This window comes from Rattus norvegicus, chromosome 6 (assembly GCF_021556685.1).
Source record: "Rattus norvegicus strain SHRSP/BbbUtx chromosome 6, alternate assembly SHRSP_T2T, whole genome shotgun sequence".
Classification (NCBI taxonomy): Eukaryota; Metazoa; Chordata; class Mammalia; order Rodentia; family Muridae; genus Rattus; species Rattus norvegicus.
Window position 1 is genome coordinate 106,945,688 of NC_141539.1, and position 23,247 is coordinate 106,968,934.

Sequence of the window (23,247 nt, forward strand, 5' to 3'; positions counted from 1 at the left end):
CACATATTCACACACAGACATTAGTCTTGTAGCTTTGTGGTCCAGAGATAGGGACTGTGCCAGAAGTGGTCATCACTACATATCTGGGCACAAAGATGTAGTCCTGGTTACACTCATTTCTTTACGCATTAGCTGGGGTTCTGGGTAATATGTGATCTCCTAGGCCCAGCCCAGATCCCCTGAGTGGATCTTAGAATATGCTTGCTTTAGAGTCTCTGTTTGGGTCTGAGGAGATGGCTCAGTGGTCAGGGTTCAAGCAGCAAACAGGAGAAGAGAGCTTAGGTCTCATCAGTTAATGTAAGTTCTGGGGACACACCTGTAACTCCAGCACTCAGCAGATGGACACAGAGAGTGTCCCGAGTGAGCTGGCTAGCTAGACCAAATGTATCGGGAGCCGTGACTTCATCCGAGGGACTCTGTCTTAATGAGTAAAGTGAGAGTGACCAAGGACCACTCTTATAAGCACAAGCATAAAGCCACAGGTTGGGACATCACACGTCTCATCTGCCAGTCTTTATATTTTGGGTTCTGCCCCTCCTAGACTTCGAGTAGCCGAGGCTAAGCTGGCATGCCCAGTTCTGGCTGGTTCTCATTTTTGAGTTCAGAAAGCATCCTATCTGACAGTGATCTATGGGTCTTGAGGAGGACAGTTTACAGACTAGACTAGGCTTACTGAGGTGGACTAAAACTGTGTAGTTTCTCTCCAGTGCCTATCTGCACAAGAAATGCCCTGGCTACTTCAGAGGGTGGAGCAGATCAGTGAAATAACATCACTTGGAGGTTCCTAAGGAAAGAGCTCTTGCTACCTGATGGCTGGTAGCCCAGCATGAAGACATGTCTTGGTTTGGTCTCTGCTGCTGTAACAAAATACCCTGAGCTGGCTAACTTATAGAGAAGAACTTTATTTTGGTTCACAGTTCCGGAAGTCCAAAAGCATGCCAGCATCCATTTGGTTTCTGGCGAGGGACTCTTACAGCTTGAGCTAACTCATGCTAGAAAACAGACGTAGGAGATACACACAAAGATGAAAGGCAATGGGTGTGTGTGGGTATCTGCTTCATAGCAGCCTCCTCTTGTAAGAGCTAATCCGTTTCCACAAGAACTGACTCAGGCACCGTAGAAGATAATTAATCTCTCTCCAAGGGTCTACCTTCACCACCCCCAACCCAGGTATATTATTAACCAACTTCAGTGAGAGTTGGCAGGATCAAATGCTTAACCGTAGCAAAGACCCTGGCGTTTGGCCATTTGGGAGAGAATCCCAGCAAAGCAGGTACTCCTGCAAGATCATGAATGGTGTTCTCTGGGGCGGGGGTTTCTGTCCACCGCCCAGGTTCTCAGAGCCAGACCCCAGCCACACCCTGGAGGAGCGGGTGGCACACTGGTACTTCAGCCAGCTGGATAGCAACAGCAGTGATGACATTAACAAGCGGGAGATGAAACCGTTCAAGCGCTATGTGAAGAAGAAAGCCAAGCCCAAGAAGTGCGCCCGGCGCTTCACCGACTACTGTGACCTGAACAAGGATAAGGCCATCTCGCTGCCTGAGCTGAAGGGCTGCCTGGGTGTTAGCAAAGAAGGTGAGTTCTACCCGCTGGGTGCCTGCCAGGTGCAGGGACAGGGACCAAGGGCTGTCCTGAGCAGCAAGATCCTAGATCCCCACGAATTCACCAGCCATTTATGGGGAATGGGCTGTGCTTCAGGACTAGCTGCCTGCTGCAGCCATGGGATTGACTGGTAAGGTTCCTATTCTTACAGTCTACTGAAAAGACAATAGTTATTCATGTACTTTGCGATTAGTATTATCAGAGTGTATTAGGCAGGGTCGGGCAGACTACAGTAAGTATCGGATAGATGCATTCACACCATAGCTCAACTTAGCAGAAATTGCTTATCTTTTGTCTTGTCCATGGAGTAGAGCAGCATAGTTCCAGATTGTGTGCACATGCATGTGTGTTGTATGTGGTATGTGTATGTAGGGATAGCACAAGGATAGGGACTTCTCTACATAATTCTTCAAGGAAGCAGGTACTGAGAATGACCCTGATGTCCTCATCAGCAGGCTTTTAGGGCCACTCTGTGGGTCTGATGTATTCCCCATCCCCATCTTATAGAGTAAGCTTGGGTGTGTGAGGGAATTCTCTGGGATAGTCTTAGAAGTGAACTGCATGTAATTCCGGATGGTTCACAAACTGGAACTCTGTCACTGGGGTGTAGCAACTGTAGGTGCCAAGAGGCAAAGTAAGGCTAAAGAGCCCTTTGCTAAAGTGGGAGGCTTTAGAAAGGCAGCAAGGAACACAGGATTGGGAAGGTCATATTTGAAAGGAACTGTCAAGGGGGTACTTGCAACTTAGTGAGGAGTTGCTGAGGCCAGACCCTGTCCTATTCCAAGTCCTTTTTGTGCTGGGAGTACCTGCCCATACAGCATCTAAAGCCAAGGGAAGGTTCAGTGTGGTGACTTGGTCCACGGAACTCAGGGAGCCTCCCTCTGGAACTTTGCCAGGGGCCAGGTGTCCGCCATTTCCAGCCAACACACAGGACGTGGAGGAAGCAAACAGAGGGAGCTGTGGTCTGGGACGCGGGATTTATGGGTCCCTGCTCATCTGGATGTCCCTCCAACCCAAATTCAGCCAAAGCTGTAGATTCAAGTCCTCTGAACAGTTCTTCCCAGGGACTCCTGGGGTACTTTCTGTTTCTTGCCCAGCCTACCTTCTTGATCACTTCAAGAAGTGGCATTGAGTGTGTGGCTGGAGCACCTGTGCCTGCACTTGTAACTGACATGTGTGCATTGCCTCTGTGCATGTATCTCTGTGAGCATGCACGTGTGGGGACCTGTCTGACAGCATCTCTATCTATGTGTACACGTGTATGTATCTATGCCTGTTTTTAAAAATTATTTTTTTGTGCATGTATGAGCATTTCTCTCCATGTATGTATGTGCCTGGCGCCTGCAGAGGCCAGAAGAAGGCCCCCTTGGAACTGGACTTACAGACAGTTGTGAGCCACCAAGTGGATGCTGGGAGCTGAACTTGGGTTCTCTGCAACAGGAGCCAGTGCTCTTAACTGCTGAGCCATCTCTTCAGCCCTTTATGCTCAACTTAAAACATATCTATGTATGCATGAGTGTACATGTATGTACATGCTCTGTGTGTGCGTGTGTGTGTGTGTGTGTGTGTGTGTGTGTGTGTGTGTGTTAGAATGGGGTGAAGTAGAGCATAGAAGGAAGAGGGGGTTATGAGTGAGGGTTGGGGTTGCCTGTGTAGATGGAAATCCCACAGAGAGTACAATGGGACTCTCCTCCTCACTCCATTCCTCCGTCCAGCGTAACACATTGATCCTAGAGCCCAAAGCCTTCTATCGCTCTACCTTGGAAGGGTCTAGATTAAGCAGAGGAGTAGTGCTTTGCACTCGTGAGGCAGCAATGCGGCCAGTGCTTGGCCCATCAGTAGGACTTCAGAGTCTAGTTTATGTGTCCTCCATGAAGATGACCCCAGAGTGAAGAACGTCTTCTGAGCAGGCCAGTCTTATTGCCTGGGGAAGCCAAGAGAGTGGCCAGAGAGGAATCCTGGGCATTGGGGTGCAGATGTAGCCTTGAAACTCTATGAGCAGAGAGAGCCTGCAGGGCGCTATGTGGCCGGTAGCCTGACAAGGACGTCCATTTCCAGACCTAGGGTGCCAGGAGGAGAAGGGGGGACTATGGAGAAACCTAGGGGAGGAGTGAGGACAACTGTCTAGTCAGAAGTAGGGATGTAGGTACAGCCAGAGACCCTCAAGTCAGGTAGACCTGACTGTTAAGCTCTGTCAGGTCTAGCCCTGTAATTTGACCAGGTACCTCATCCCTCTGGATTTCAATGTCCTCCTCAGCCAAATGGAGGAGATAGTATCCACCTTGGAGATTTGGCATGAGAAACCAGACAGATGCACAGTGTCATACAGAAGCTCTCAGTAGCAGAGGAATCTACCTATGGGACAGAGGGGCTGCTGGCAGCCTCAAGGTTCCCCTCTGCTCCTGGTGGCACAAAGCCACTTGGCTAGGTGGTATATGGGAGCTCAGGCACGGGTCATCTGGTATTATATGGTGCCCTCTGGTGGCCTGAAAGGGACTTGCATGCCAGGTGGGGGCCCAATGTGGGTGGGGAGAAGATGTGGGTCTTGGGGAGTGTAGTTTCGGGTTCGAGGGACCAGACTTTTGGAGATGCCACAGGAGCACCCCTTCTTTTGCCTTCCAGAACTCTTACTGGGGAGCTGAGTTCTCTGCCTAGTATGGCAAGCCTGACATTTGGAGACCTAGGTCTCCGTAACTGGTCTTTTCCAAGCCAGAAAGCAAGTTTGTCAGGATTGCTGTCTCCACCCTATAAAGCAAGCAGCAGAGGACTAGAGGCTTGGTGTCTCGGAAGTGCCAGGTCTTCTCCTCTCCCTCTGAGGGTCAAGAGCTTGGGGTCCAGTGGGTGACAGCCAGCGCTGAGTTTGCTTCCTCCTGTGAATGCTGTGCCATCCTGGGTTTTTAGCCACACTAAGTGGGGATAATCTCTCTCCTGTTATATAAGTCGTCCGAGGTGCAGGGACGTGCTCCTGGCTCTCTGTTTTATTTTCTGGATCTTAGCTGAGGAACAGGGCCAGGACTGTCATAGTCTCCTCTTTCTACGTACAGATCTCCATGTTTACCATGAGAGCAGCTCTTGCGGAGTGATACACAGTAGTATATATAGACTCTAAGGTCTGGCAGCTTGGCTCTGCCCTACCCACCTGCCCGCCTTGGATCTGCCTCTCTTATCTTCCTGGATTTGTGACCTCACCTGCAAACTTAGATATACCAACAACTATCCTTTGTCTTTCTTGGGTCTTAAGGGATGTTGGGATTTGCTGAGCTGTGGCAACATAGGACCCTTAGGTAATCTTGGTCTTAGCGGGAATGAATCTCCAACCCCCACCCCCTCCACTACCACCACCACCATGAGCTCAGCTGATCCTTAGGGCAATCCTACATGGGAAGCAGAGAAGTAGCATAGATGCTGTCTTAATTCCATCTCTCGGTTCTGCCCAACGCTGTTCAGAGGCATGCTTGGAGACACATGGAATTGGCCTAGCTTCTAGTATGTTCCCCCTTCGGGAGATCAGGTCTTGAAGAAGCACCAGGACCTGTGCACGTGGGCATTATCAAATCAGGTCTTGGACCTTGTGTAAGTCACTCTGAGCCTTTGCCTCCAGATTTGGCAAGCAAAGGGACTAAGGTTCCCTCCACCTCTGACATTATAGGACTCAGAGACCTGGAACGAAGGAGGTTATAAATAACCGCTAAAGTCCTTCTTAGCTAACAACTGAGGGGATTCAAAGAGGTGTCCCGAGTGGGTCCCAATACCATGGTGGGAAAGGAAAGTGAAGGAAACCTGTTTATTCTCTCTTCTATTAGTGCCTGCCCATATGAGTTCACGCTCAGTCTGGACTACAGAGAGAAATGCTATCTCAACAAAAACAGTGCTAGCGACAACAGGAGCGGCGACAGCAGCAATAAGCCAGCGGGACACCCCAGCTTGACTATAGAAAAAGTCGGTTTAAAGATGCTGGCAGACAGTCAGTGGACTTACTGGGCAGAACAGGGCAAGAGGCATTTTCAGAACCGGAAGCACAGCCACGCCACTTCCGGTTCCTTCCCATTCTTATTGGTTCTGAGGGCAGAACACGCAGGGGCTCAGATATAGGAGCTCTGCCCGCTGTCTGGGCCAAGACCTCTCCCATGTCATATGTTCCTATTTGTTGCAGGTGGTAGCCTTGGCAGCTTCCCTCAGGGAAAACGAGCAGGCACAAATCCATTCAGTAAGTTGCTTTCTTTCTGGACTTCCCTCTTCTGTGGACTCTGATGAAACTGTGGTAGCATAGCAGCAAAGCCATAGATCAGATCACTTAAAGGCCCACGCTCTGTGTCTGGTGGGGAAATGAGGAAGATGGCATCTGCCATTTCTCCAGGCTAGGTAGTACAATCTGGTCAGAGCTCACCAGAACACATCCTGTGCTTGTCTGGCAGAGTCAAGGTGACGGGAATTTACAGTTCCTAACTGACTCTGGATGCTGGGAGCTGCCTCAGAGTAGCAAAGGATGGACAGTAAAACATGCACGTCTTCACGCAGATACTCCTGTAGCTGAATATTTTGTACATCCTTAATGGCTTATCTCGCTTTTCTTTTGGCTCTCTCCTTCCCGCTCCCAGTTGGACGTCTCGTCTAAAGAGCAGAAAAATCGAAAGGCCAATGGAGAGTCTGAGAAGACAGGACTGACCATCAGACACCTAACCTTCAGCGCTGCCCGTGGCCCAGCCACAGCCCATGTAACATAAGTGGTGCCCTCCATGTTTGCACTTTTAATAACTCTTATGTGTGTGTTCTGTTTCTGGTTCCATTTGTAAACACCAGTTATCTAATACCGCAGTGGGATCAGGAAAGGGAAGAAAAGCTGTTTATTCTCTCTTTTATTGTTAAGTTTTTGGATCTGCTACTGACAACTTGTAGGTTATCAGGGGAGGGGTGGGACCAAGAAGAAAGAGATTTATATACTGTATATAAATATATATGTAAATTGTATAGATCTTTTGTACAGGCATTGACATCACTGTTTGTCCCTTCCCTTCCCAATACTTCCTCTGGACTCATAGTCCAACTCTCTCAAACTGTATCCTTAGCTTACCTGAGTTTCACTGTGGATGGACTCTGTGAGAGTAGCTAGGAGCCCTGTGCTTGTGCTGTGGACACCACGTTTTCTTCTGGTGAGAAGAGGGTACTGGTCCATGCCATTAGCTCTCAAAGTTCAGTCACTTGGCTGTTGGCTGGTTAGGAGGGGAGCCCAGCTCCTGTGAGGGCCAGCATGGATTCCAGTTCTCTGGTGGCCCCCACATGTTCTTGCTATTCGGATCCCTTGGCAGTCTATGGTAAATAACGGAGCAAATTATACTTGAAGGGGTTGAATTTGGCTACTTTAAACATTTCCTCCCATGTTTAGCACCTCCCCCATGTAGGACACGAGAGGTGAGAACCCAAGCATGTGAGGAAAAGGACTCCCAGGGTTTTCCTTCAGCAGATGTTTGGCATCTGAGGAGATGGTGAAGAGAACAGAGGATCTGAACCAGCCCTTCTGCAAACCCACAAGAGAGTCTCCACATGCATGTAGCTCCCAAAACTAGAGTCAGATTAGGCTTTACTTCCATGCTGTCCCTTCATCTCTTGCCCTCGTCCTCACTGATTGGGCCAGCCATCTTGTTGACCAATACCACAGTTCCTTATTCCTCTGGCTTTTCTCATGGACTTCCAGAATTCTAAAATTGACATGGCATCCCTTCCTTCTGCTTCCCCAGGAGTAATAGGAGCTATAGGGAAAGCTAGGTTTTAGCACAGAGTGTCACCTGGGCAGATAAGCAGCTTTTTCTGTCTAGGTGACATGCTGACTCAGATGTCCTTCAGTCAGAGCAGCAAGTGACACTTAGCAGCTCGTCCTACGGTCAGCCCTGATGGCAGTGAGGGAGGCCAGGACTGGTGCTTTTGCTGGCTTGCTCTCTGCAATCTTGCCTTGCCTGGGATTTTATCTCAGTGTCCTGTAAATGTACCCACTTTGGTAAACCCTATTCTATCTTGGGTCTGGAAAGCCTTGGCCCCTAATGCTGCCCACATGTGGGGAACATTGCCTCCTCAGGGCTTGATTTGATGAAGTCTTGGCTCCAGAAGGCCCCTGCTGCTCTAGTGAAAGTCATGACCGTTCCATGATGATCAGTGGCCCTGGCCTGCATGGTAAGGTGGAAAGAACCCCTTCTCTTGGAGCCTTGAGCAGAAACACTGCAGCATCCTGGAGCTGGGTGGTCCTCAAGCAGACCCCATCCCTGTCTCCTGACCTGAAGGAAATGTGCACAGAGAAGCCACCTCTATGTAGGAGTTTAGAATCTGACCAGCCGTCTTCTCTCTCACAGATGGGCGTAGGCTGTGCTGTGTGGTTTTCCCTTGGGGGGGCGGGAGCAAGGAGAAGTATTTGTAGCTTGTTTTATAAAAAATAAAAAAAAATGGATAAATCTTGGCAGCTGGTGCCTCTTTCTTTGGGTGGCCTCCTCTGAAGGAGAGGCCCTATTTCCTAGAAGATTTCATGGTTTTCCTGGTCTAAGTGCTCAAGCTCTGATCCTGGAAAGTCTAGGCTGTTTTTAGTGAGACGCCAGCAGGAAACACAGTGGCCTCAGGAGTGTGGACTTCCTAGGAAGATGCCTCAGGTCCTCTGGGTCCTTAACTGCTAGCTGTGTATGCTTTCGTTCTCTGTCTGACCTTTGCCCTTGCAGAAGCCCCAAAGTATCCTCATTCTGGGGTCCTCCCGTCAGGGCAGACCTTGGATGGGGCTGGTAGAACATTGTGGGGAGAGCACTGATAAGCTTGTTCTGTGTCTTCAGCCTGGTGGCCATGGCCGTGTTAATCATGATCTGGACTCTGGGCCGGAGTGCAGATAGAAAGCTGTCTCTCTGACCCTCAGGTTCTTCTAGCTCACATTTCAGTTCTGCGTGGCACTGTGTGGCACCACTTCTAAGCTGGTGAACTCTGCAGAACAGAGGACTTTGGGATTGGGGTTGACAACATGCCTAGGGCCAGGATAGGCTAGGTACCTGAGTCTCCTGTGAGTGGGACCATTTCCTTTCATCCTCTCTCCCTTTGGAAATGACCTCTGTCAACTACCCATTTGAACAGCTTTTTCAGACCTTTCCTGCTGCAGTCTGGCCTTTGTCCTCTGTAGGTACACACAAGATAGTTTTTTTTGTTTTGTTTTGCTTTGTTTTTTTTTAATTCTCCCTTGGCCCAACCTTTTCTCCTGCAAGACTTCGCTGGAGAAGGATCCTAGCCCTTGACTCATCATCTCATCCCCCATCCAGTTCCTCTCTGGTTTCAGAACTGAAGTTTCTATTTCGAGACAATGGGGATGGATGGTTCACTGTACACGGATGTATACTGTCCTAAGTCAGTAACCAGGCAGTCTTGTTCCAGGGTCTAAGTGTAGATTCAGGCCTAGGAAGAGGGGCAAAGTGATTGCTAGGTCTGGGGAAAGTAGACTAAGGAGTTCTCTCGTCTTCAGATTTTCTGACCTCAGGTCCTGCCACTGTTGATTCCCAGCTGCCTTCCTGGGGGCACCAGAACAGCAGCTTCTGCATCCTGTACCACTTGGGGCTGGGCAGCATCCGTGGGAGTTCATTGTCATCCCCATCAGTTAAAGGTCTGTCTTAAAGCTACTGTTTTGCAGAGCACCATCTGCCAGGCTTCAGAGAAGTGTGAGGCTAGCTCTTCCCTTGCGGGAAGCCCAGGAGGAGTCAGAGTTGATTTGACCTCCAGCAGAGAGTATAGAGACCGGCAGGTAGGAGCTCACCTTTGGCAACAGAGTGAACTCTCATCCCTACCCCCTGCTCCTCTGCTTTTTCCCAGAGAGCTGCATCAAGACTCAACAAAAAGGCACAAGACAAGTCCATTCTGCTTTTTCCTCACCTCAGGGCTCAGAGCCATACACCAAGCAGGGGACTTTGGGAACATACTCAGCAGGGAGGTCTAAAGGCTGCGGGGCTGGGCATCTTTTAGGACCACTGATAGAGGATAGGGTCCCAGGTCCCGGGGTCCCGGTGATCTAATATCTGCTTTCCAAGAGGGTAGGACACTAACAGCCCCAACACCTTTGTAGAAAGATAAATGGTTGAGTGAATAGATAGACAGGTAGTCAGGCAGACACAAAAAGTTAAAACCACAAACAACACGGAGAGGTTAAGTCAGCTTTCTAGCCAAGTATCCCCAAAGCTTTTAGCTCATCTACAAGATCATGGCTTTGTCTTTAATGAGGTTCAAATCTTCCCCAGAGCCTTGACCTGTTCTTGCTGAACAAGCGGGGGAATGAGAAGTTAGATCTTTCACGAAGTACCAGCGAAACCTTCAACCCTTCACCATAGGTCTGTATGTCTTCTACAACTTTCATGGCTTGCTAAGAAAGCCCTAACTTTGGTCTCATTCCTGTCTATTACTTTCTGTGTTGGGTAAGCCAGCCAGTGGTCTCTTGTCAGGTCAATCTGAACTACCCTTCTACTTGCCACTTCCAGCTCCGGCAGCCACCTCACAATGCGATCTCAGCACTATTTTCTCTGCACCATTTTCCTTCTTAATAGATTCCAGGAAAGCCCTTTTGCCTAGATCCTCCTAACAGGACTATTGATTCTAGTTAATGGTTGATGATCCTGTATGTGGTAAACCAGGCCTGTTCCCAAACTCAAGGCCATCCTTTAATAACCTACACACTTGATTAGAAGGCTGTGCTGTGCACTGGGGTACTGCCTGTCTACGAGGTAGTAAACAGGTATCAGACTGCTGATATGACTCAATCAGGAGAAACCAGGATGAGCTGCAATAACGCATATGCCTCTCACAACTTCGGTGGCTAAAACACAAAGGGATAGCTTAGACTTAGTGTCAGTCGGGACATTTTATACTGTCCTCATCAGGGACCCAGATCAATGAAGACTCCTTCTCTCTTGATAATGGAGGTAAAGAAAGAGAAATGTGGTAAATTGTACTCCGATGCCTATCCAGAATGAAATATATCATTCTCTTAGTTTGCTTTCTATTGCTTTGATAAAGGCCATGCTCAAAAACCAACTTGAGGAGGAAAGAATGTATCTGGATTACATGTTCCAAACACTGTCTATTACAGAGGGAACTGGGGGCAAAAGCTTGAGCAGGAGAAGAGACAAAAACAATGGGGGAGCACTGCTTACTGGCTTTCTCCCCTGGCTTGCTCAGCTATTTTTCATATACAACCCAGGACCATCTGCCAACGAAGGCGGCACTGCCCACAGCGGCCTGGGCCCTCCTACATTGATTGTCAATCAAGAAAATGCTCCCACGGACTTGCCAGTCTCATGGAGGCAATAACTCAGTTGACATTCCTTCTGCCTAGATATGTTCTAGGTTTGTGTCACATTGACAAAAACTAACCCCACAGTAGTCACGTTGCTCATGTTCCAGTGACTAAAGAGAATTACACAGCCCTGCCCAACTATGCCATGGTGAAGAACTAAGAATCAGGAGTGTTTCGTAAAAAGCTCTGCTGACAATGTAGATGATCTTAGTGTGATTTTAAATGGGCACTGTGTACATTGTCTAAGAATAAAGAGACTTGCTGATCCCGTTTTGTGCAACGCAGTTTGCCCATGGCTTCTGACAAATGTGGCATGTTCATGACAACTACCATTTCCCCTTCTCAGTAAAGTGGGGAGGTGAATGCCAACTTCCCTTCGGTGACAGGTCAGCACCCCACCTAGAGGCTGTTTCTCAGGCCCTGTAGGAAACCTTCTACCCTCATAGGGTAGGCAGGAGAAGAGAAGTTGGAGGGGAAAGAGTAGGTTCAGGTAACATTGGAGGAGAATAGCCGGCTGAGAAATCCCAGTGCCCTGTGCTCTGCACATGAGACTCTTGCAGCTTCTGTAATCATTAGTTTGATCTATGCCCTATTGACTCATCTTCCATTAATGAGAGCTAAGGCTGTTTCCATGACATTCTGGTCCCTCCAATTACTTACAGGCTCCGTTCCAATCAATCTTACAACTCAATATACAACTTGCTTCAGCCTCCCTCCCCTCCCTGCCTGTGTACAGTGTCCAGGTCCATGAGTGCCACAAAACAGTGGAGTTATGGTCGGGCTCCAGGTCAGTCCTCTGCTTTATAATTGTTCTTTGTGATGGAGTCAGGAGGCAGGAAAGGGAGAGTAGCCATGAGGGTCTCTGAGTAGTGTTACTTTCTGTGTTTATTGTAGCCACAACTTGGTTTAGCACATGCTCTATTTCCCACTGTACCAGGTGTCCTGTGCTAGATCTGATATGGGGCACATGCCAGGTCCTGGAGTAGACTCCCCCATTGAGTAGGCATGCTTCATTGATTTGCTCAGTTCAGTTTTGGTGCAACCTCTTCAATATCTTCCCATATGAATATACCATGTATTCATGGGATCCAAGTCCGCTTTTGATCTAGGACTCCTGCTTCTGCTTTTCTTTTGTGACTGCAGCCGGGCTTTCTTCTAGGGTTTTTATTCATCAGTGGGAACCTCACTTACTCAAGCCCTACCAAAAACTGGAAATGCAGGCTGATCTTAGCTGCTTCTTGTTTTAGCTCTTCATCATTTTGACCCTTCAGTGTGTAGATGAAGCTGGCCACCAAGTCTGCTGCATGTGGGTGGTGGAGGTGGAGGTGGAGGTGGTGGAGGAGGTGGTGGTGGTGGAGGAGGTGGAGGAGGTGGAGGTGGAGGTGGTGGTGGAGGTGGAGGAGGTGGAGGAGGTGGTGGTGGAGGTGGTGGTGGTGGTGGTGGAGGTGGTGGTGGTGGTGGTGGAGGTGGTGGTGGTGGTGGTGGAGGTGGAGGTGGAGGAGGTGGAGGTGGAGGAGGTGGAGGTGGAGGTGGTGGTGGAGGTGGAGGAGGTGGAGGAGGTGGTGGTGGAGGTGGTGGTGGTGGTGGTGGTGGAGGTGGTGGTGGTGGTGGTGGTGGAGGTGGTGGTGGTGGTGGTGGAGGTGGAGGTGGAGGAGGTGGAGGTGGAGGAGGTGGAGGTGGAGGTGGAGGTGGAGGAGGTGGAGGTGGAGGTGGAGGTGGAGGAGGTGGAGGTGGTGGTGGAGGTGGTGGTGGAGGTGGAGGTGGAGGTGGTGGTGGTGGTGGTGGTGATGGCATGGAGTCCAGCTAGAACATGAGGTATCAAGCTTGCAGCTGTGACTTGTGAAGAGCTGGTATTCCTGCTGCTTTAAAGGATTTCTCCTGCAGCTCTGGAGAAAACAGGGACATAGATGGAGACCTAATGGCAGCATGACTACAGTACTCAATACATAATATAATACCTTTGGGAGTTGTAAGGATATTGGCAGGGAAGGACTGAAACCAGGTTATTTCAATTACCCATGCAAAATTTTGTGCCTTACCCAACAAGCTATAAGGCTGAACTTGCACAATAACTTCCCATCATCAAGGCAAAGGGATACAGAGAGAACCGCCTAATCAGGTCAAGAACGCACCTGTAGGTTACATAAACAGCTGACTTAAGATGCTCATGGAAACCAACTGTACCTGTAGCTGTATTCCCTCTGTCTCAGATACTCTTTGAGCTTCATTCAAAATGCCTTTGCACAGTGTGCCAACCAGCACCATTCAGACCTGGACAGTGCCATGCTCTAACACTGCTCAAATACCCTCTGTCCTGACTAGTTTTATGTTAACTTGACACAAGCTAGAGTCATCTGAAAGGAGGGAATCCCAATTGAGATGACCCCCAAAAAGAATCCCAAAAAAAATGACCCCCATAAGATCCAGCTGTAGAACATTTTCTTAATTAGTGATTCATGAGGGAGGGTCCAGCCCATTGTGGGTGGTGCCATCCATGGGCTGGTGGTCCTGGGTTCTATAAGAAAGCAGGCTGAGCAAGCTATGAGGAACAAGCCAGTAAGCAGCATCTCTCCGGTGGCCTCTGCATCAGTGCCTGCCTTTTCTCTCTTGTTTGAGTTTCTGGCCAATCATCCTTCAGTGACGGATTACAATGGGGAAACATAGGCCTGTTGCGGGTTGCCCTGGTACTGTTTGTATTTTGGTGATTACTCTGCTTCCTCAAGAGGGGCTGCTCTGATGAGGAGTAGATCACACACTCAGGTGATTTCAGGTGAACCTTCTCCCCATTTTAACTGGTCAAATAAAGACTAGAGCCTGTGATTGGATAGTGGAAGGAAAAGGTGGGGCTGGGGATTTTAGAAAGGAGAGAGGGGAAGGAGGAGAAGTGGAAGAGGAGATGGAGGAGAGAGAGGGAAGAAGAGGTAGAAGGAAGATGGAGCATGTGGCCTGGAGGTACCTACCACAAGTAGTGAGGGATCTCATAGCTGGGGAATGGAGTAGTGCAGTGGTAAATCTGCCCAGTTTAGGCGTACAGTTTTAAGTATTATAACTGAGTTGTGTGTTCTTTACATAGGCTTATTGAGGTTGGAGATTCACTGCAACATAAGGCAAATAAACACTTCCCTTTGGAACTTGCTTTTAGTCATGACGTCTCAACCCAGCAATAGTAACTCAAGATACACTCTCAAAGGATGTGATGGGTAGAAACTCTCTTAGTGGACAGACCTTTAGACATCTACATATTCTCTTTGCCTTGAATTATGGATCTAATTATGAACTAATATTAATGGCTTGGTAAGTGGCTAAGCTCTATGCTTTAGGTGTTTGTCTCTTCCAAACCACATAGTCCTCAGAGTTATGTTATCAATGCTATCTGGAGTGGGCCTCTGGGAATTGCTCAGGATTAGACGTTAGCAGTAGAAGCATCCCTAGGTGTGTTAGCAGCCTCACAGGAAGAAGAAAGATAGAAGAAATAGGTTTTTACTGTCTCCTGTGTGATGCCCTGTACCACCTGTATATTCTGCATATGTCCCCGCCACTAAGAAGCCTCCCATCCATTAGGACCCTTTAACCTCGGACTTCCCAGCCTCCATTAGTGGGAGACATTTTTTTTTTATTTAATAAAATATCCAGCCCATAGCATTTAGTAACAGAGATAGAAAATAGACTAAATTTTGAGGAAATTTGAGGAACGGGAGGAATAAGGCCCATAGTATGAATATTAACGTTTCACATAAATGCATACCAGAGAGCATCCATAATTGTCTGTGTTCTCAGTAATCGGACAGACCATGTGAGCCATGAACGGTAGTCGGCCTCTTTCTTTAGTTACCCTGATGCTTGTCCATGTATCAAAGCGCGAAATGGCAGGAGAATTGGAGGTTGTACTTTTGTCACAGTGGAAGAATAAATAGCTACCATGCAGTGTAAAAGCAATTCCTCTGTCAAGCAGTTGTAGAAAAGATGACAGAATGACAAACAGCTCCCATTGAGGTAGGAGTTAGAAAGAACTTGTGACACAGCAGAAAGAACTAAGATCAAAAGCCAGAATCTAAATATTCTGAGGTACCAAAATAGTTGACATTGGGTCACACCCCTTTCAAAAAGTTTTAGGAAGAATGGCATCCTCTTTCTGAACACAAGTGGAAAGTTATCTGTATCTCAAAGATACACCTCCACTTGTATCCATTGTAAGATTAGTCATAATATCCAAAATATGGAAACAGCCTAAAGTGAGTGAGTGTAGGGGATGGTACCAATGCTAAGGTCCTGTTCCCCTCCTGGCTCTTGATATATCAGTAAAGATTTCAGGGGCCAGTTGCTAGAAGCAAGGAAAGAGGCATGACTTCTGGGTCCTGACATGAGACTGGGAGATGCAGGAGTGGACGGGAGATTTCACCCTGCTTCAGAGGGAGAAAAGAACCAGCCATGTGAGACGTTGGGAAGAGTAGCCATAGGCTGCCCCTCCAGGAGGGAGGTTAGGGTGTTGAGCTGGGACTAAATGTTGAGGGCAGATTTAGGGTGCTGAGCTAAGAGTATTGGGAAGGGTACACTAGCTGTGGTGGATCAGAAGTGCCCAGCAATTGAGCCAAGAAGGCAGGTTGACATTGAGCAATGCGTGTGTCTGTGTTTTTCATCTGTGGATCCAATATTTTCTGGGTGGGGGCTTAGTAGCAGAGTGTGCCCAGAGCTTAGAGTGGGATAGCAAAAAGTACAAGCTACACATGTTGTTGAATAAAGGAACGAATAAATTAGTGGGTTATTACTACAGTGGTTAGCTTTAATTGTCAACTTGACACAACCTAGAATTCCCTGGGAAAAGAGTACCCAAATCGTCCAAGTTATGTTAATAGATGTGAGAAGACCCAGCCTACTATAGGCAGCACGATTCCTTAGGCAGGGTTCCTAAACTGTACAAAAATGGGGAAATCAGGCAGAGCACAAGCAAGCAAGTAAACAAACATTATGCATTTTTCTCTCTGCTCTTGACTTTAGCTATTTGAAGTTCCTGCCCTGCTTCTCCACAAATTATAAACTGAATTAAATCCCCTTCTCCCCTAAATTCATTTTTGTAAGAGTATTTTATCACAGCAACAGAAACAAAGCTGGAACAATTACTCAGCCTTAAAAAGTAGGGACTCTTGCTGTGTACAAGGTGGAGGAACTTAGAAGAAATTAGGCTAAGTGAAATAAGCCAGGCACAGAAGGACAAATGGTGCGTGATCTGATTTATAAATGGACTGTCCCTAAAAGGCAGATTAATGGAACAGAAAATTATAAGTTTCTATCAATAGCTGAGTTCAGGGGGATGGGGATATGCTGGTTAAGGGGTCCAAATGTACGTTATTAGATGCATAGATTCTACAATTCTAAGGCACAGCATGGTGACCCCCACTAATAGTGTATGGAACATAAACTTCAAATTCCCTGAGAGTAGATATGAAGCATTTTTACTACACCAAAAGGTAGTATACATGGTGATAGATATATAAATATAGCATATACACACACATATAATGTATGTATGAGTTAACTTGATTGAAATAATTTCAGTATGTACACACATCAATATATGCAACACATTATACTCTATAACATAATTTATGTATATTAAGCTTCAATAAATATATAATAAGAGAAGGAAACTGTTTATTAGGAAAATCTAAATTCATTTTTTATAAGGTCAATTTGAGTCTCTCTTTAATGGTTTGGATTTTGTATATGATCTGTCTTCCAAAAAGCTTTGTTTTTCTGGTGAGGATTGAGCCCAGGCACTCACACATGCTGGATAAGTACCCTACCTCTAAGCTACACTGTAGCCCATAATGGGGCTTAATTCTTAACATGACAGTATTGAATGAGTATTGACAGGACTTTCAAGAAGTAATTTAACTGTGGGTGCTCTGTCATGAACGCACCAGTATGGTCCCTGTGGTAATTTTGGGGGGAATGGTTGTTACAATGTGAGTCAGTTCTTTTGTGTTTCCCTCCCCTCATCCAGCTCTTCATTCAGGAAGGATGAGGACAAGGTAGGTGAGAAGACATTGTGGACGGACCAGAGAACTAACTGCTGACTGGTTTCTCTTGTGTTCCCTATTGGCAACTGGCTGCCTCTCTGTGGGCTTCTTTCACTGGCTGTATCCTATGATTCTAGCCTCCTCCCATCCTTTGTTCTGGTGTTTGACTCAAGAGGTCATGATATTCTGGAATAGCCTGGAAAACATGTTGACCCATGTTTCTGCCTAACCCGCACTGTCTGTGAGCTCCAGGGTAATCACATAACCACTCGTAACCCGCTTGACAAAGAAGAATAATACCTACCTCTTATGGCTCTTATCAGACACAAATGATGTATATTAAAGGCTTTGAAAACTGCACAGACATAGGTCAGACTGTTCTTGACTATTAATATTAAAATATCTCTCCTTAATCACAAAGGCATTGTGGCGAGGCAGTCATTTACAACAAAAGATCCTTTTGCAGTTTAGAGATGTTACAAGAAAGTGACTGCCCAACTAAGGATTATATGTCACAGCCCCTTTGCATTTGAATGAGTAAAAGTGACTAGCATTGACTAATTGGATGTGGGAAAATGTGGTATGACTTGGAAGCTAAGGCAATTAATGGTGTGTGTGTGTGTGTACTACCTCCAATTTACTTTTTACCAGAGATGAATGGAGAAGACACGCAGAGACTGGCAGTCATAAAAAGAAAGAGACCAAGTCCCTGAATCATCATGTAGAAGAAAAGCCACCTGCTGACCAAGAGTCCTTAGATCATTGCATAAGTGAGGAGTAAACTTCATGTTCTCTTAACTATTGAAATCTTGGGGTTGACTTATTATGATAGCTATTAGGTCTGGAAAATAAATGAGATAAAGGGATGGGGAAGGTTGTGGCCCAACTTGTGCACTCCGGTTGGCAATGTCACCTTCATACTGATTCATACACAGCGGGTGGGACGGAGGCATCCTGGAGGGATGCCTGTGGTGTTGTCTGTTGTGGCTGTCAGGCGGTTTGTATATATCACTCACCTTGAGCACCCACCGTGTTCTGGAGTGAGTCTCAACATTAATGCTGGGAGTAATTGGCTTTAGAAGCGTACAGAGGCCATGAGCCCAGACATGTGTCACTCAATCCAGAGACCAGGTTGTTGTTGTCTAGACTCAGACTAAGGTCTTTCCTCTCTCTGGACACCAGCCTTACCCCTCCTCCACATTGATCAGGGTTCAGCTACTTCACTCTCAATGAAGTCCAAAGTCTGGGTGATCTAGAAATGACTCGAAGCAAAGGAGAGATGAGCACAGGTGAAGTTCATATTTCTGTCTCTCCCATGGAATCAACTTAAAAACACTTTTATTTTCATTCTCAAGTAGTAATCACATGGAACATTCCCCCTCTCTCTCTCTCTCTCTCTCTCTCTCTCTCTCTCTCTCATCTGTCTGTCTGTCTACCTATTGTTTCCCAGTTATTACCTCCTTGCAGGACTTACATTCTCAAATCCTTTTTTCTTAGTCCCAGTTTGGTCAGAAATTTAAATCTAGGCAAGGACAGAACTCCACAGTGCAAAAAGGTCAGTGGTATTTGTTTATTCATTTTTGTGGCGGTGGAATTTTCTTTCCATTCCTTCTCTTTTGCCTTCAACACAAGACCTCGTTAGCCTGACCCTTTCTCAGATATACAAGCAGACCACAGCTATCACCCACCTGCCTTTCCCCTTCTTGAGGTCCATGCCGAGATCCCATCTGGTCCTGACTCCAGGCATACTGTTTCTTTTTGTCTGTCTTCTACTGCTGAGTCCTCTCACCAAAATAAATTACCATTTATTTTTGCTTCGAGGTCCCATTCTCCATGAGTTCCTTCTCCATTCTTCTAGGCCAAGTCAGAGATTGTATGGCTGTGTTCTGTGGCCCTCTGTTCACACTACATTTAGAGCGCCTATGGTATGGGACCCTTTTCACTTGCACCTGATCTCAAGATTCATAAGCTCCACCCACTGCTCAGCTTTGGAAGGGGCACTAACACACAATGGAATTTCTACATCCTTATGTCTCTGACTTGTTTGGGCCTGGGATGGGTTTAGTCCATAGCCACCCACCCACATGAGCTCCCCCACCACTTCACATGTGCACATGCATGTGCATGGACACACACACACACACACACACACACACACACACACACACACACACACACACCAAGACAGCCTTCTACAAAGGTCTCTGCCTTCTAGAAATGTCTCTCTGGGTAAGGGCAATTAATTGCAATCTCTCAATTGCAAATTTGCTCCCAGATCTCCAATAGAAAGCTTCAGTTAGTTCTGTGGAGTGGGGTTGCAAGGCCATGAAATCACATTAGGGCTGTCAATTGAGCTAGACTATGGGATGGACAGATAAGGGGACGGGGAAGGGCTACACACACACAGAAAGTAGGACTGGAGAGAACACATGAATGGCAGGCAGGGAAGGCAGTCTTGGTTCTTCAGGTCCCTCTGGTCTGAGTTCTGCAAACCCCTCCCCCACCAAGCATCCTAATGCTTTCCCCTCTGTTTTAATTGGTTCCTGTTTGTTAGAACCATTTTCATTGGTTCCTGCTTCTTAGCACCTAAAACACTGCGTTAGAAGAAATTTTACTTCATCTTCTCGACCGTGACCTTCTTATGGTCAAGAACACAATCCTCACTGTGTCACTAGAACGTAACTGAACATGTGGCAGGTGCTCACAGTAGGATTCTTGAGTGACAAATGATACTGAGCAAGTGGACACTGATGCCAAGTCCGGGTGGGGAGTCTTGACTATATATGGCTCTCTAGTCAAAGCCTTACCCTGCTGTGCCTTTCTTGTACAAAAAGCTCCCTCACCTCACCGCTGTCTACATAATTGGCATTACCTATGTCCTCCTGCCTCTTTAAGTCTGGGTTGTGATAGGTAGCATCGCCATGAGCATCTTTTGCCTTAACAAATACTATGTCTAGCACATTAGCGCCTGTGTGTGGTGGGAGACAACAACTTCGATTCGATCGAATCTGCCTCAGCAGATACCTAAGGTGGTCCCTGGACCACTCATTGAAGAAACACGGGGGGAAGCAGGTTGTGTGTAGAGACATATAGGTAGACCTTTTATTTTTATTTTTTGAACCAACCCAACATTTCCACCGGCAACTGTCAACATAGCTTAGGACACGAGCACTGTTTTATTTTTTATTTTCTTTAAAAAAAACTGTTTAAAATTAAACAGGTGTTTTTATTTTGTTTTCCTCTCTTAGAAAATGTATTTATGTCAATGCAGAAAGCCTCAAGACCCGTGGGCAGTTCTGTAGTGTGTGTGTGTGTGTGTGTGTGTGTGTGTGTGTGTGTGTGTGTGTGTGTCTGTGTATGTTTTAAAGCCAGGTTTCAAAACACATTGGGAAAGGGTCTGGGAGGTGGGGTGTCAGCGTGTCAGTCCTTACTGTCTAGAAGGCTTGGCCCCTTGGCAATGTGGTGACTTGGATCCCTTGGGGGCAGGGTATAAGAAATACCCCACAGTCTGGGAACAGAGAGCTTTATGAGGTTTAAAAACAGGCAGGAACAAGGGGGGTGTTGGGGAAGATGAAGGATTCCAGTTCCTATCTTATGAACATGCTTTCAAAAGCAGCCTGAAGGTCAGGAGAGGGGGAAGAAAGCCCCTGTTATCTTACAAGCCTCCAAATTCTAACATCATTTAAAGCCACCTCGTTGGCCCTCTGAGTATGGCACATCAGCCTGGGAGGGGTGGTGACACTGCCATTCCCCCAAACACTGACTCTTTAAATATGGCCCACTCCCTTAGAGACATCCTCAGTAGAATACCTTCTTCTCCCCCACCTCAGACACAAACATTGGAGAGGTGTTCCCTGTGTTTCCCCTGCTGCCCTTGGTCAGCCCAGAATGCTGTTATTTCTGCTCTGAAGTCTTTCTGTGGAGGGTGCACACACAGGTGCTGACACACAACAGAGACATAGAATGGCTTCCACCAAGAAGAGGGTGACTCCTCTGTGGTTTGGATTTGATGTCAATGCACGCAGAATGAAGGTCCTCCTATGCCCTGAGTTGGATCCAAGGGACAGCAGCAGCCTGATGAGAGCAGGAGGGTATCTGTCACTCAGACTTGGGATTCCTTCAGGGTCCTTTGTCACTAACTTCAGGAAAAGAAGACAAGACAATAAGTGGAACCTGGTAGGAGAATAAAAATGACCACAATGATGACCAGATGAAAAGAGCACCCCAAAGAGCACCCCAAAGCAGCCATTGCCGAGACGGCTCATTCTCACACCGTGACAGCTGAATGAGGAAGTCTTGATGCATTTTGCTGGAGGCAGGGGAGATCTTGCCCCTTGAGGAACTAGAGTCAAAGGAATAGTCGAGTGGTAGAATAGAAGGGGAGGCTCAGGGGTGTGAGTGGCAGGATGGGGAGAGGTGGATTTGTTGCTGTTGTTGGTTTGTTTGTAATTAGATACTTTGGACAGTGGGTATCGTCTCCATTCCATTGGATTGGTTAAGTTTTGCCCCTTTCTGTGCAGTGCCAGGGCCTAGGTCAGGTGAAGTTCCTGGGGCTCAGGTCTCGATGCTTCTTCTCCAGGGATGCTCAACCTGGGAAGGTTGGTGAGAAAGCGCCTTTCTCTCAAGAGAAGTCCTAGGCCTGCCCTGTGGAGGTCTTGTTCTGGTGGTTCAGAACCCCTTGATGTAGCAGTAGGCCTCCAGCGTGGCAAAGAGTACGTAGAGGAGCCACAGGCTCACAAAGAGCCACGTTGTGGCAAGCTTGCAGCCACGAGGACCTCCAAGCTCCCCGCCCAGGTGGGGCCGCCGACGGTACAAGAGCACACTGAGGCAGACAAATGCAAAGATGGTGAAAAGAGTGACCGAGAAGGCCAGAGTGCCAGCGGACACATGGAACTCCTGTCCCTGCATGGCCCAGTAGATGGCGGCGACGGACCAGGCCAAACCAATACCCAGGAAGACATTGACAGCATTACTGCCGGTGACATTGCCAATAGAAGCATCTGCATACACATCCTGCAGGGCAGCAGCTTTGCTGGCAAATGTATCTGGAAAAGGACAGAGACAAATGGTAGCTGCGGGAGGATGGGATGGGCAGGGCCGTCTGAGCATCCCTTATAGGCATCTTGGAAGCATGGGCAAAGGGACCACTTCCAACCCTGCCACTCGTGAGCGGTGTAGCCTTGAGTGTATCCAATTATGGGTCAGGGGTTTCTATTCCTCATCTGTAGGTATCTGAAGCTTTCTAAGAGCTATTCCCATCCCAATATTTACCTAGCAGGCTTATCATTCCCCATTGACTCTGGCTTTTAGCAAAGAAGACCCAGTCATTTCATATCCTCTGTCCAAGGAACGTAAACATCAACTCAAGCAGCTTTAGTAGATGCCAGGTTGCCACTGTCACGAGGGCCATGTACTCATGTAACCCTGACAACAACTGAATGATGTCCATGTGCTCAGGAAAATAAGGACCAAAGCATCTACCCAAGGTCACTTAAGTTAGCTACAGACTCAACTCTAAAATCCCCATGGAAGAAGTCTTCTCATAATATCCTCCCACAGTCAAAGAATTTCATCAAAAGCTGTGCCACCAGAGACATGGAACATAGCATATGCTTCTGAAAGCCTCAGTCTTGTCAGGTGCTTTCTTGACCAATTTTCAGGCCTTTGACATACCTCAAACCACCTCCCTACACAGTATATCCTGACATCTCACTGTGACCAAATTTCCTGGGTCTCCCAGAGGAAGCCTCTTGCTCTTTCTTGACTATAATTTCTCATGTTGGCTCTTATCTATCCTTAGTTATTTTTCACATATGTCTTCCCCCTTCACATGTGCCCTTTTCCCACTGATGGCTTAGGCATATTAAGGCCTGGAGAACAGTGGGTACAGGCCATCTCACCTGCAGAGCTCCTGACACCATTTGATTTCTTATCATCAGATTCACTTCTATAATAACTACGCTTCTGACATAACTAATACACAAAGTATCTTCCCCACCCCACAGACCCCTATCTGAGCTGGGCTTTTCAGGATTTCCTGAAAAGTGTTGTGGATATAATATGATGATTCATTTTGAGTATCAACTTGGTTAGATGGGGATTGGGTTGAATGGTACTTGTGGGTGTGTCTGTGAGGAAATTTCCAGAGACTATTAGATCCTAAGGGCTATGGGTCAAGGAATGGACACATTCACTAATGAAGTCATAATTCGATAGCATTATTAGGAGCCAGAGAAAGGCAAGAGGGACCTAGGTGGGGGAGGTATCTCACTGGGGGCACATTTTTTGGGGATAATAGCTTGCCTTGGGCCTTTTACTACATTCTTG

The 23,247-nt window shown here is 47.3% G+C and overlaps 2 protein-coding genes across 24 annotated transcripts in view; one reads left to right on the forward strand and one right to left on the reverse strand.

The window, feature by feature from the left end:
* The window catches only part of Smoc1 (SPARC related modular calcium binding 1), a 199,034-nt gene that overhangs the window by 153,348 nt on the left and 22,439 nt on the right, over positions 1–23,247 (forward strand). For 3 of the 9 annotated variants that reach the window (XR_015621900.1, XR_015621901.1, XM_087553281.1), the window contains exons 11-13: positions 1,334–1,578; positions 5,759–5,812; positions 6,204–8,045. Coding sequence is in view for 6 of the 9 variants with exons in the window: in XM_087553281.1 (XP_087409407.1) it covers positions 1,334–1,578; positions 5,759–5,812; positions 6,204–6,220 (316 nt within the window). In the remaining 3 variants the exon portion in view is untranslated. 9 annotated transcript variants of the gene reach the window in all.
* Slc8a3 (solute carrier family 8 member A3) overlaps positions 19,994–23,247 on the reverse strand; it is a 133,266-nt gene continuing 130,012 nt past the window's right edge. For 14 of the 15 annotated variants that reach the window (XM_087552154.1, XM_087552152.1, XM_087552148.1 and 11 more), the window contains one exon: positions 19,994–21,965. In XM_087552154.1, the coding sequence (XP_087408280.1) occupies positions 21,589–21,965 (377 nt within the window). In that variant the 3' untranslated portion in view covers positions 19,994–21,588. 15 annotated transcript variants of the gene reach the window in all.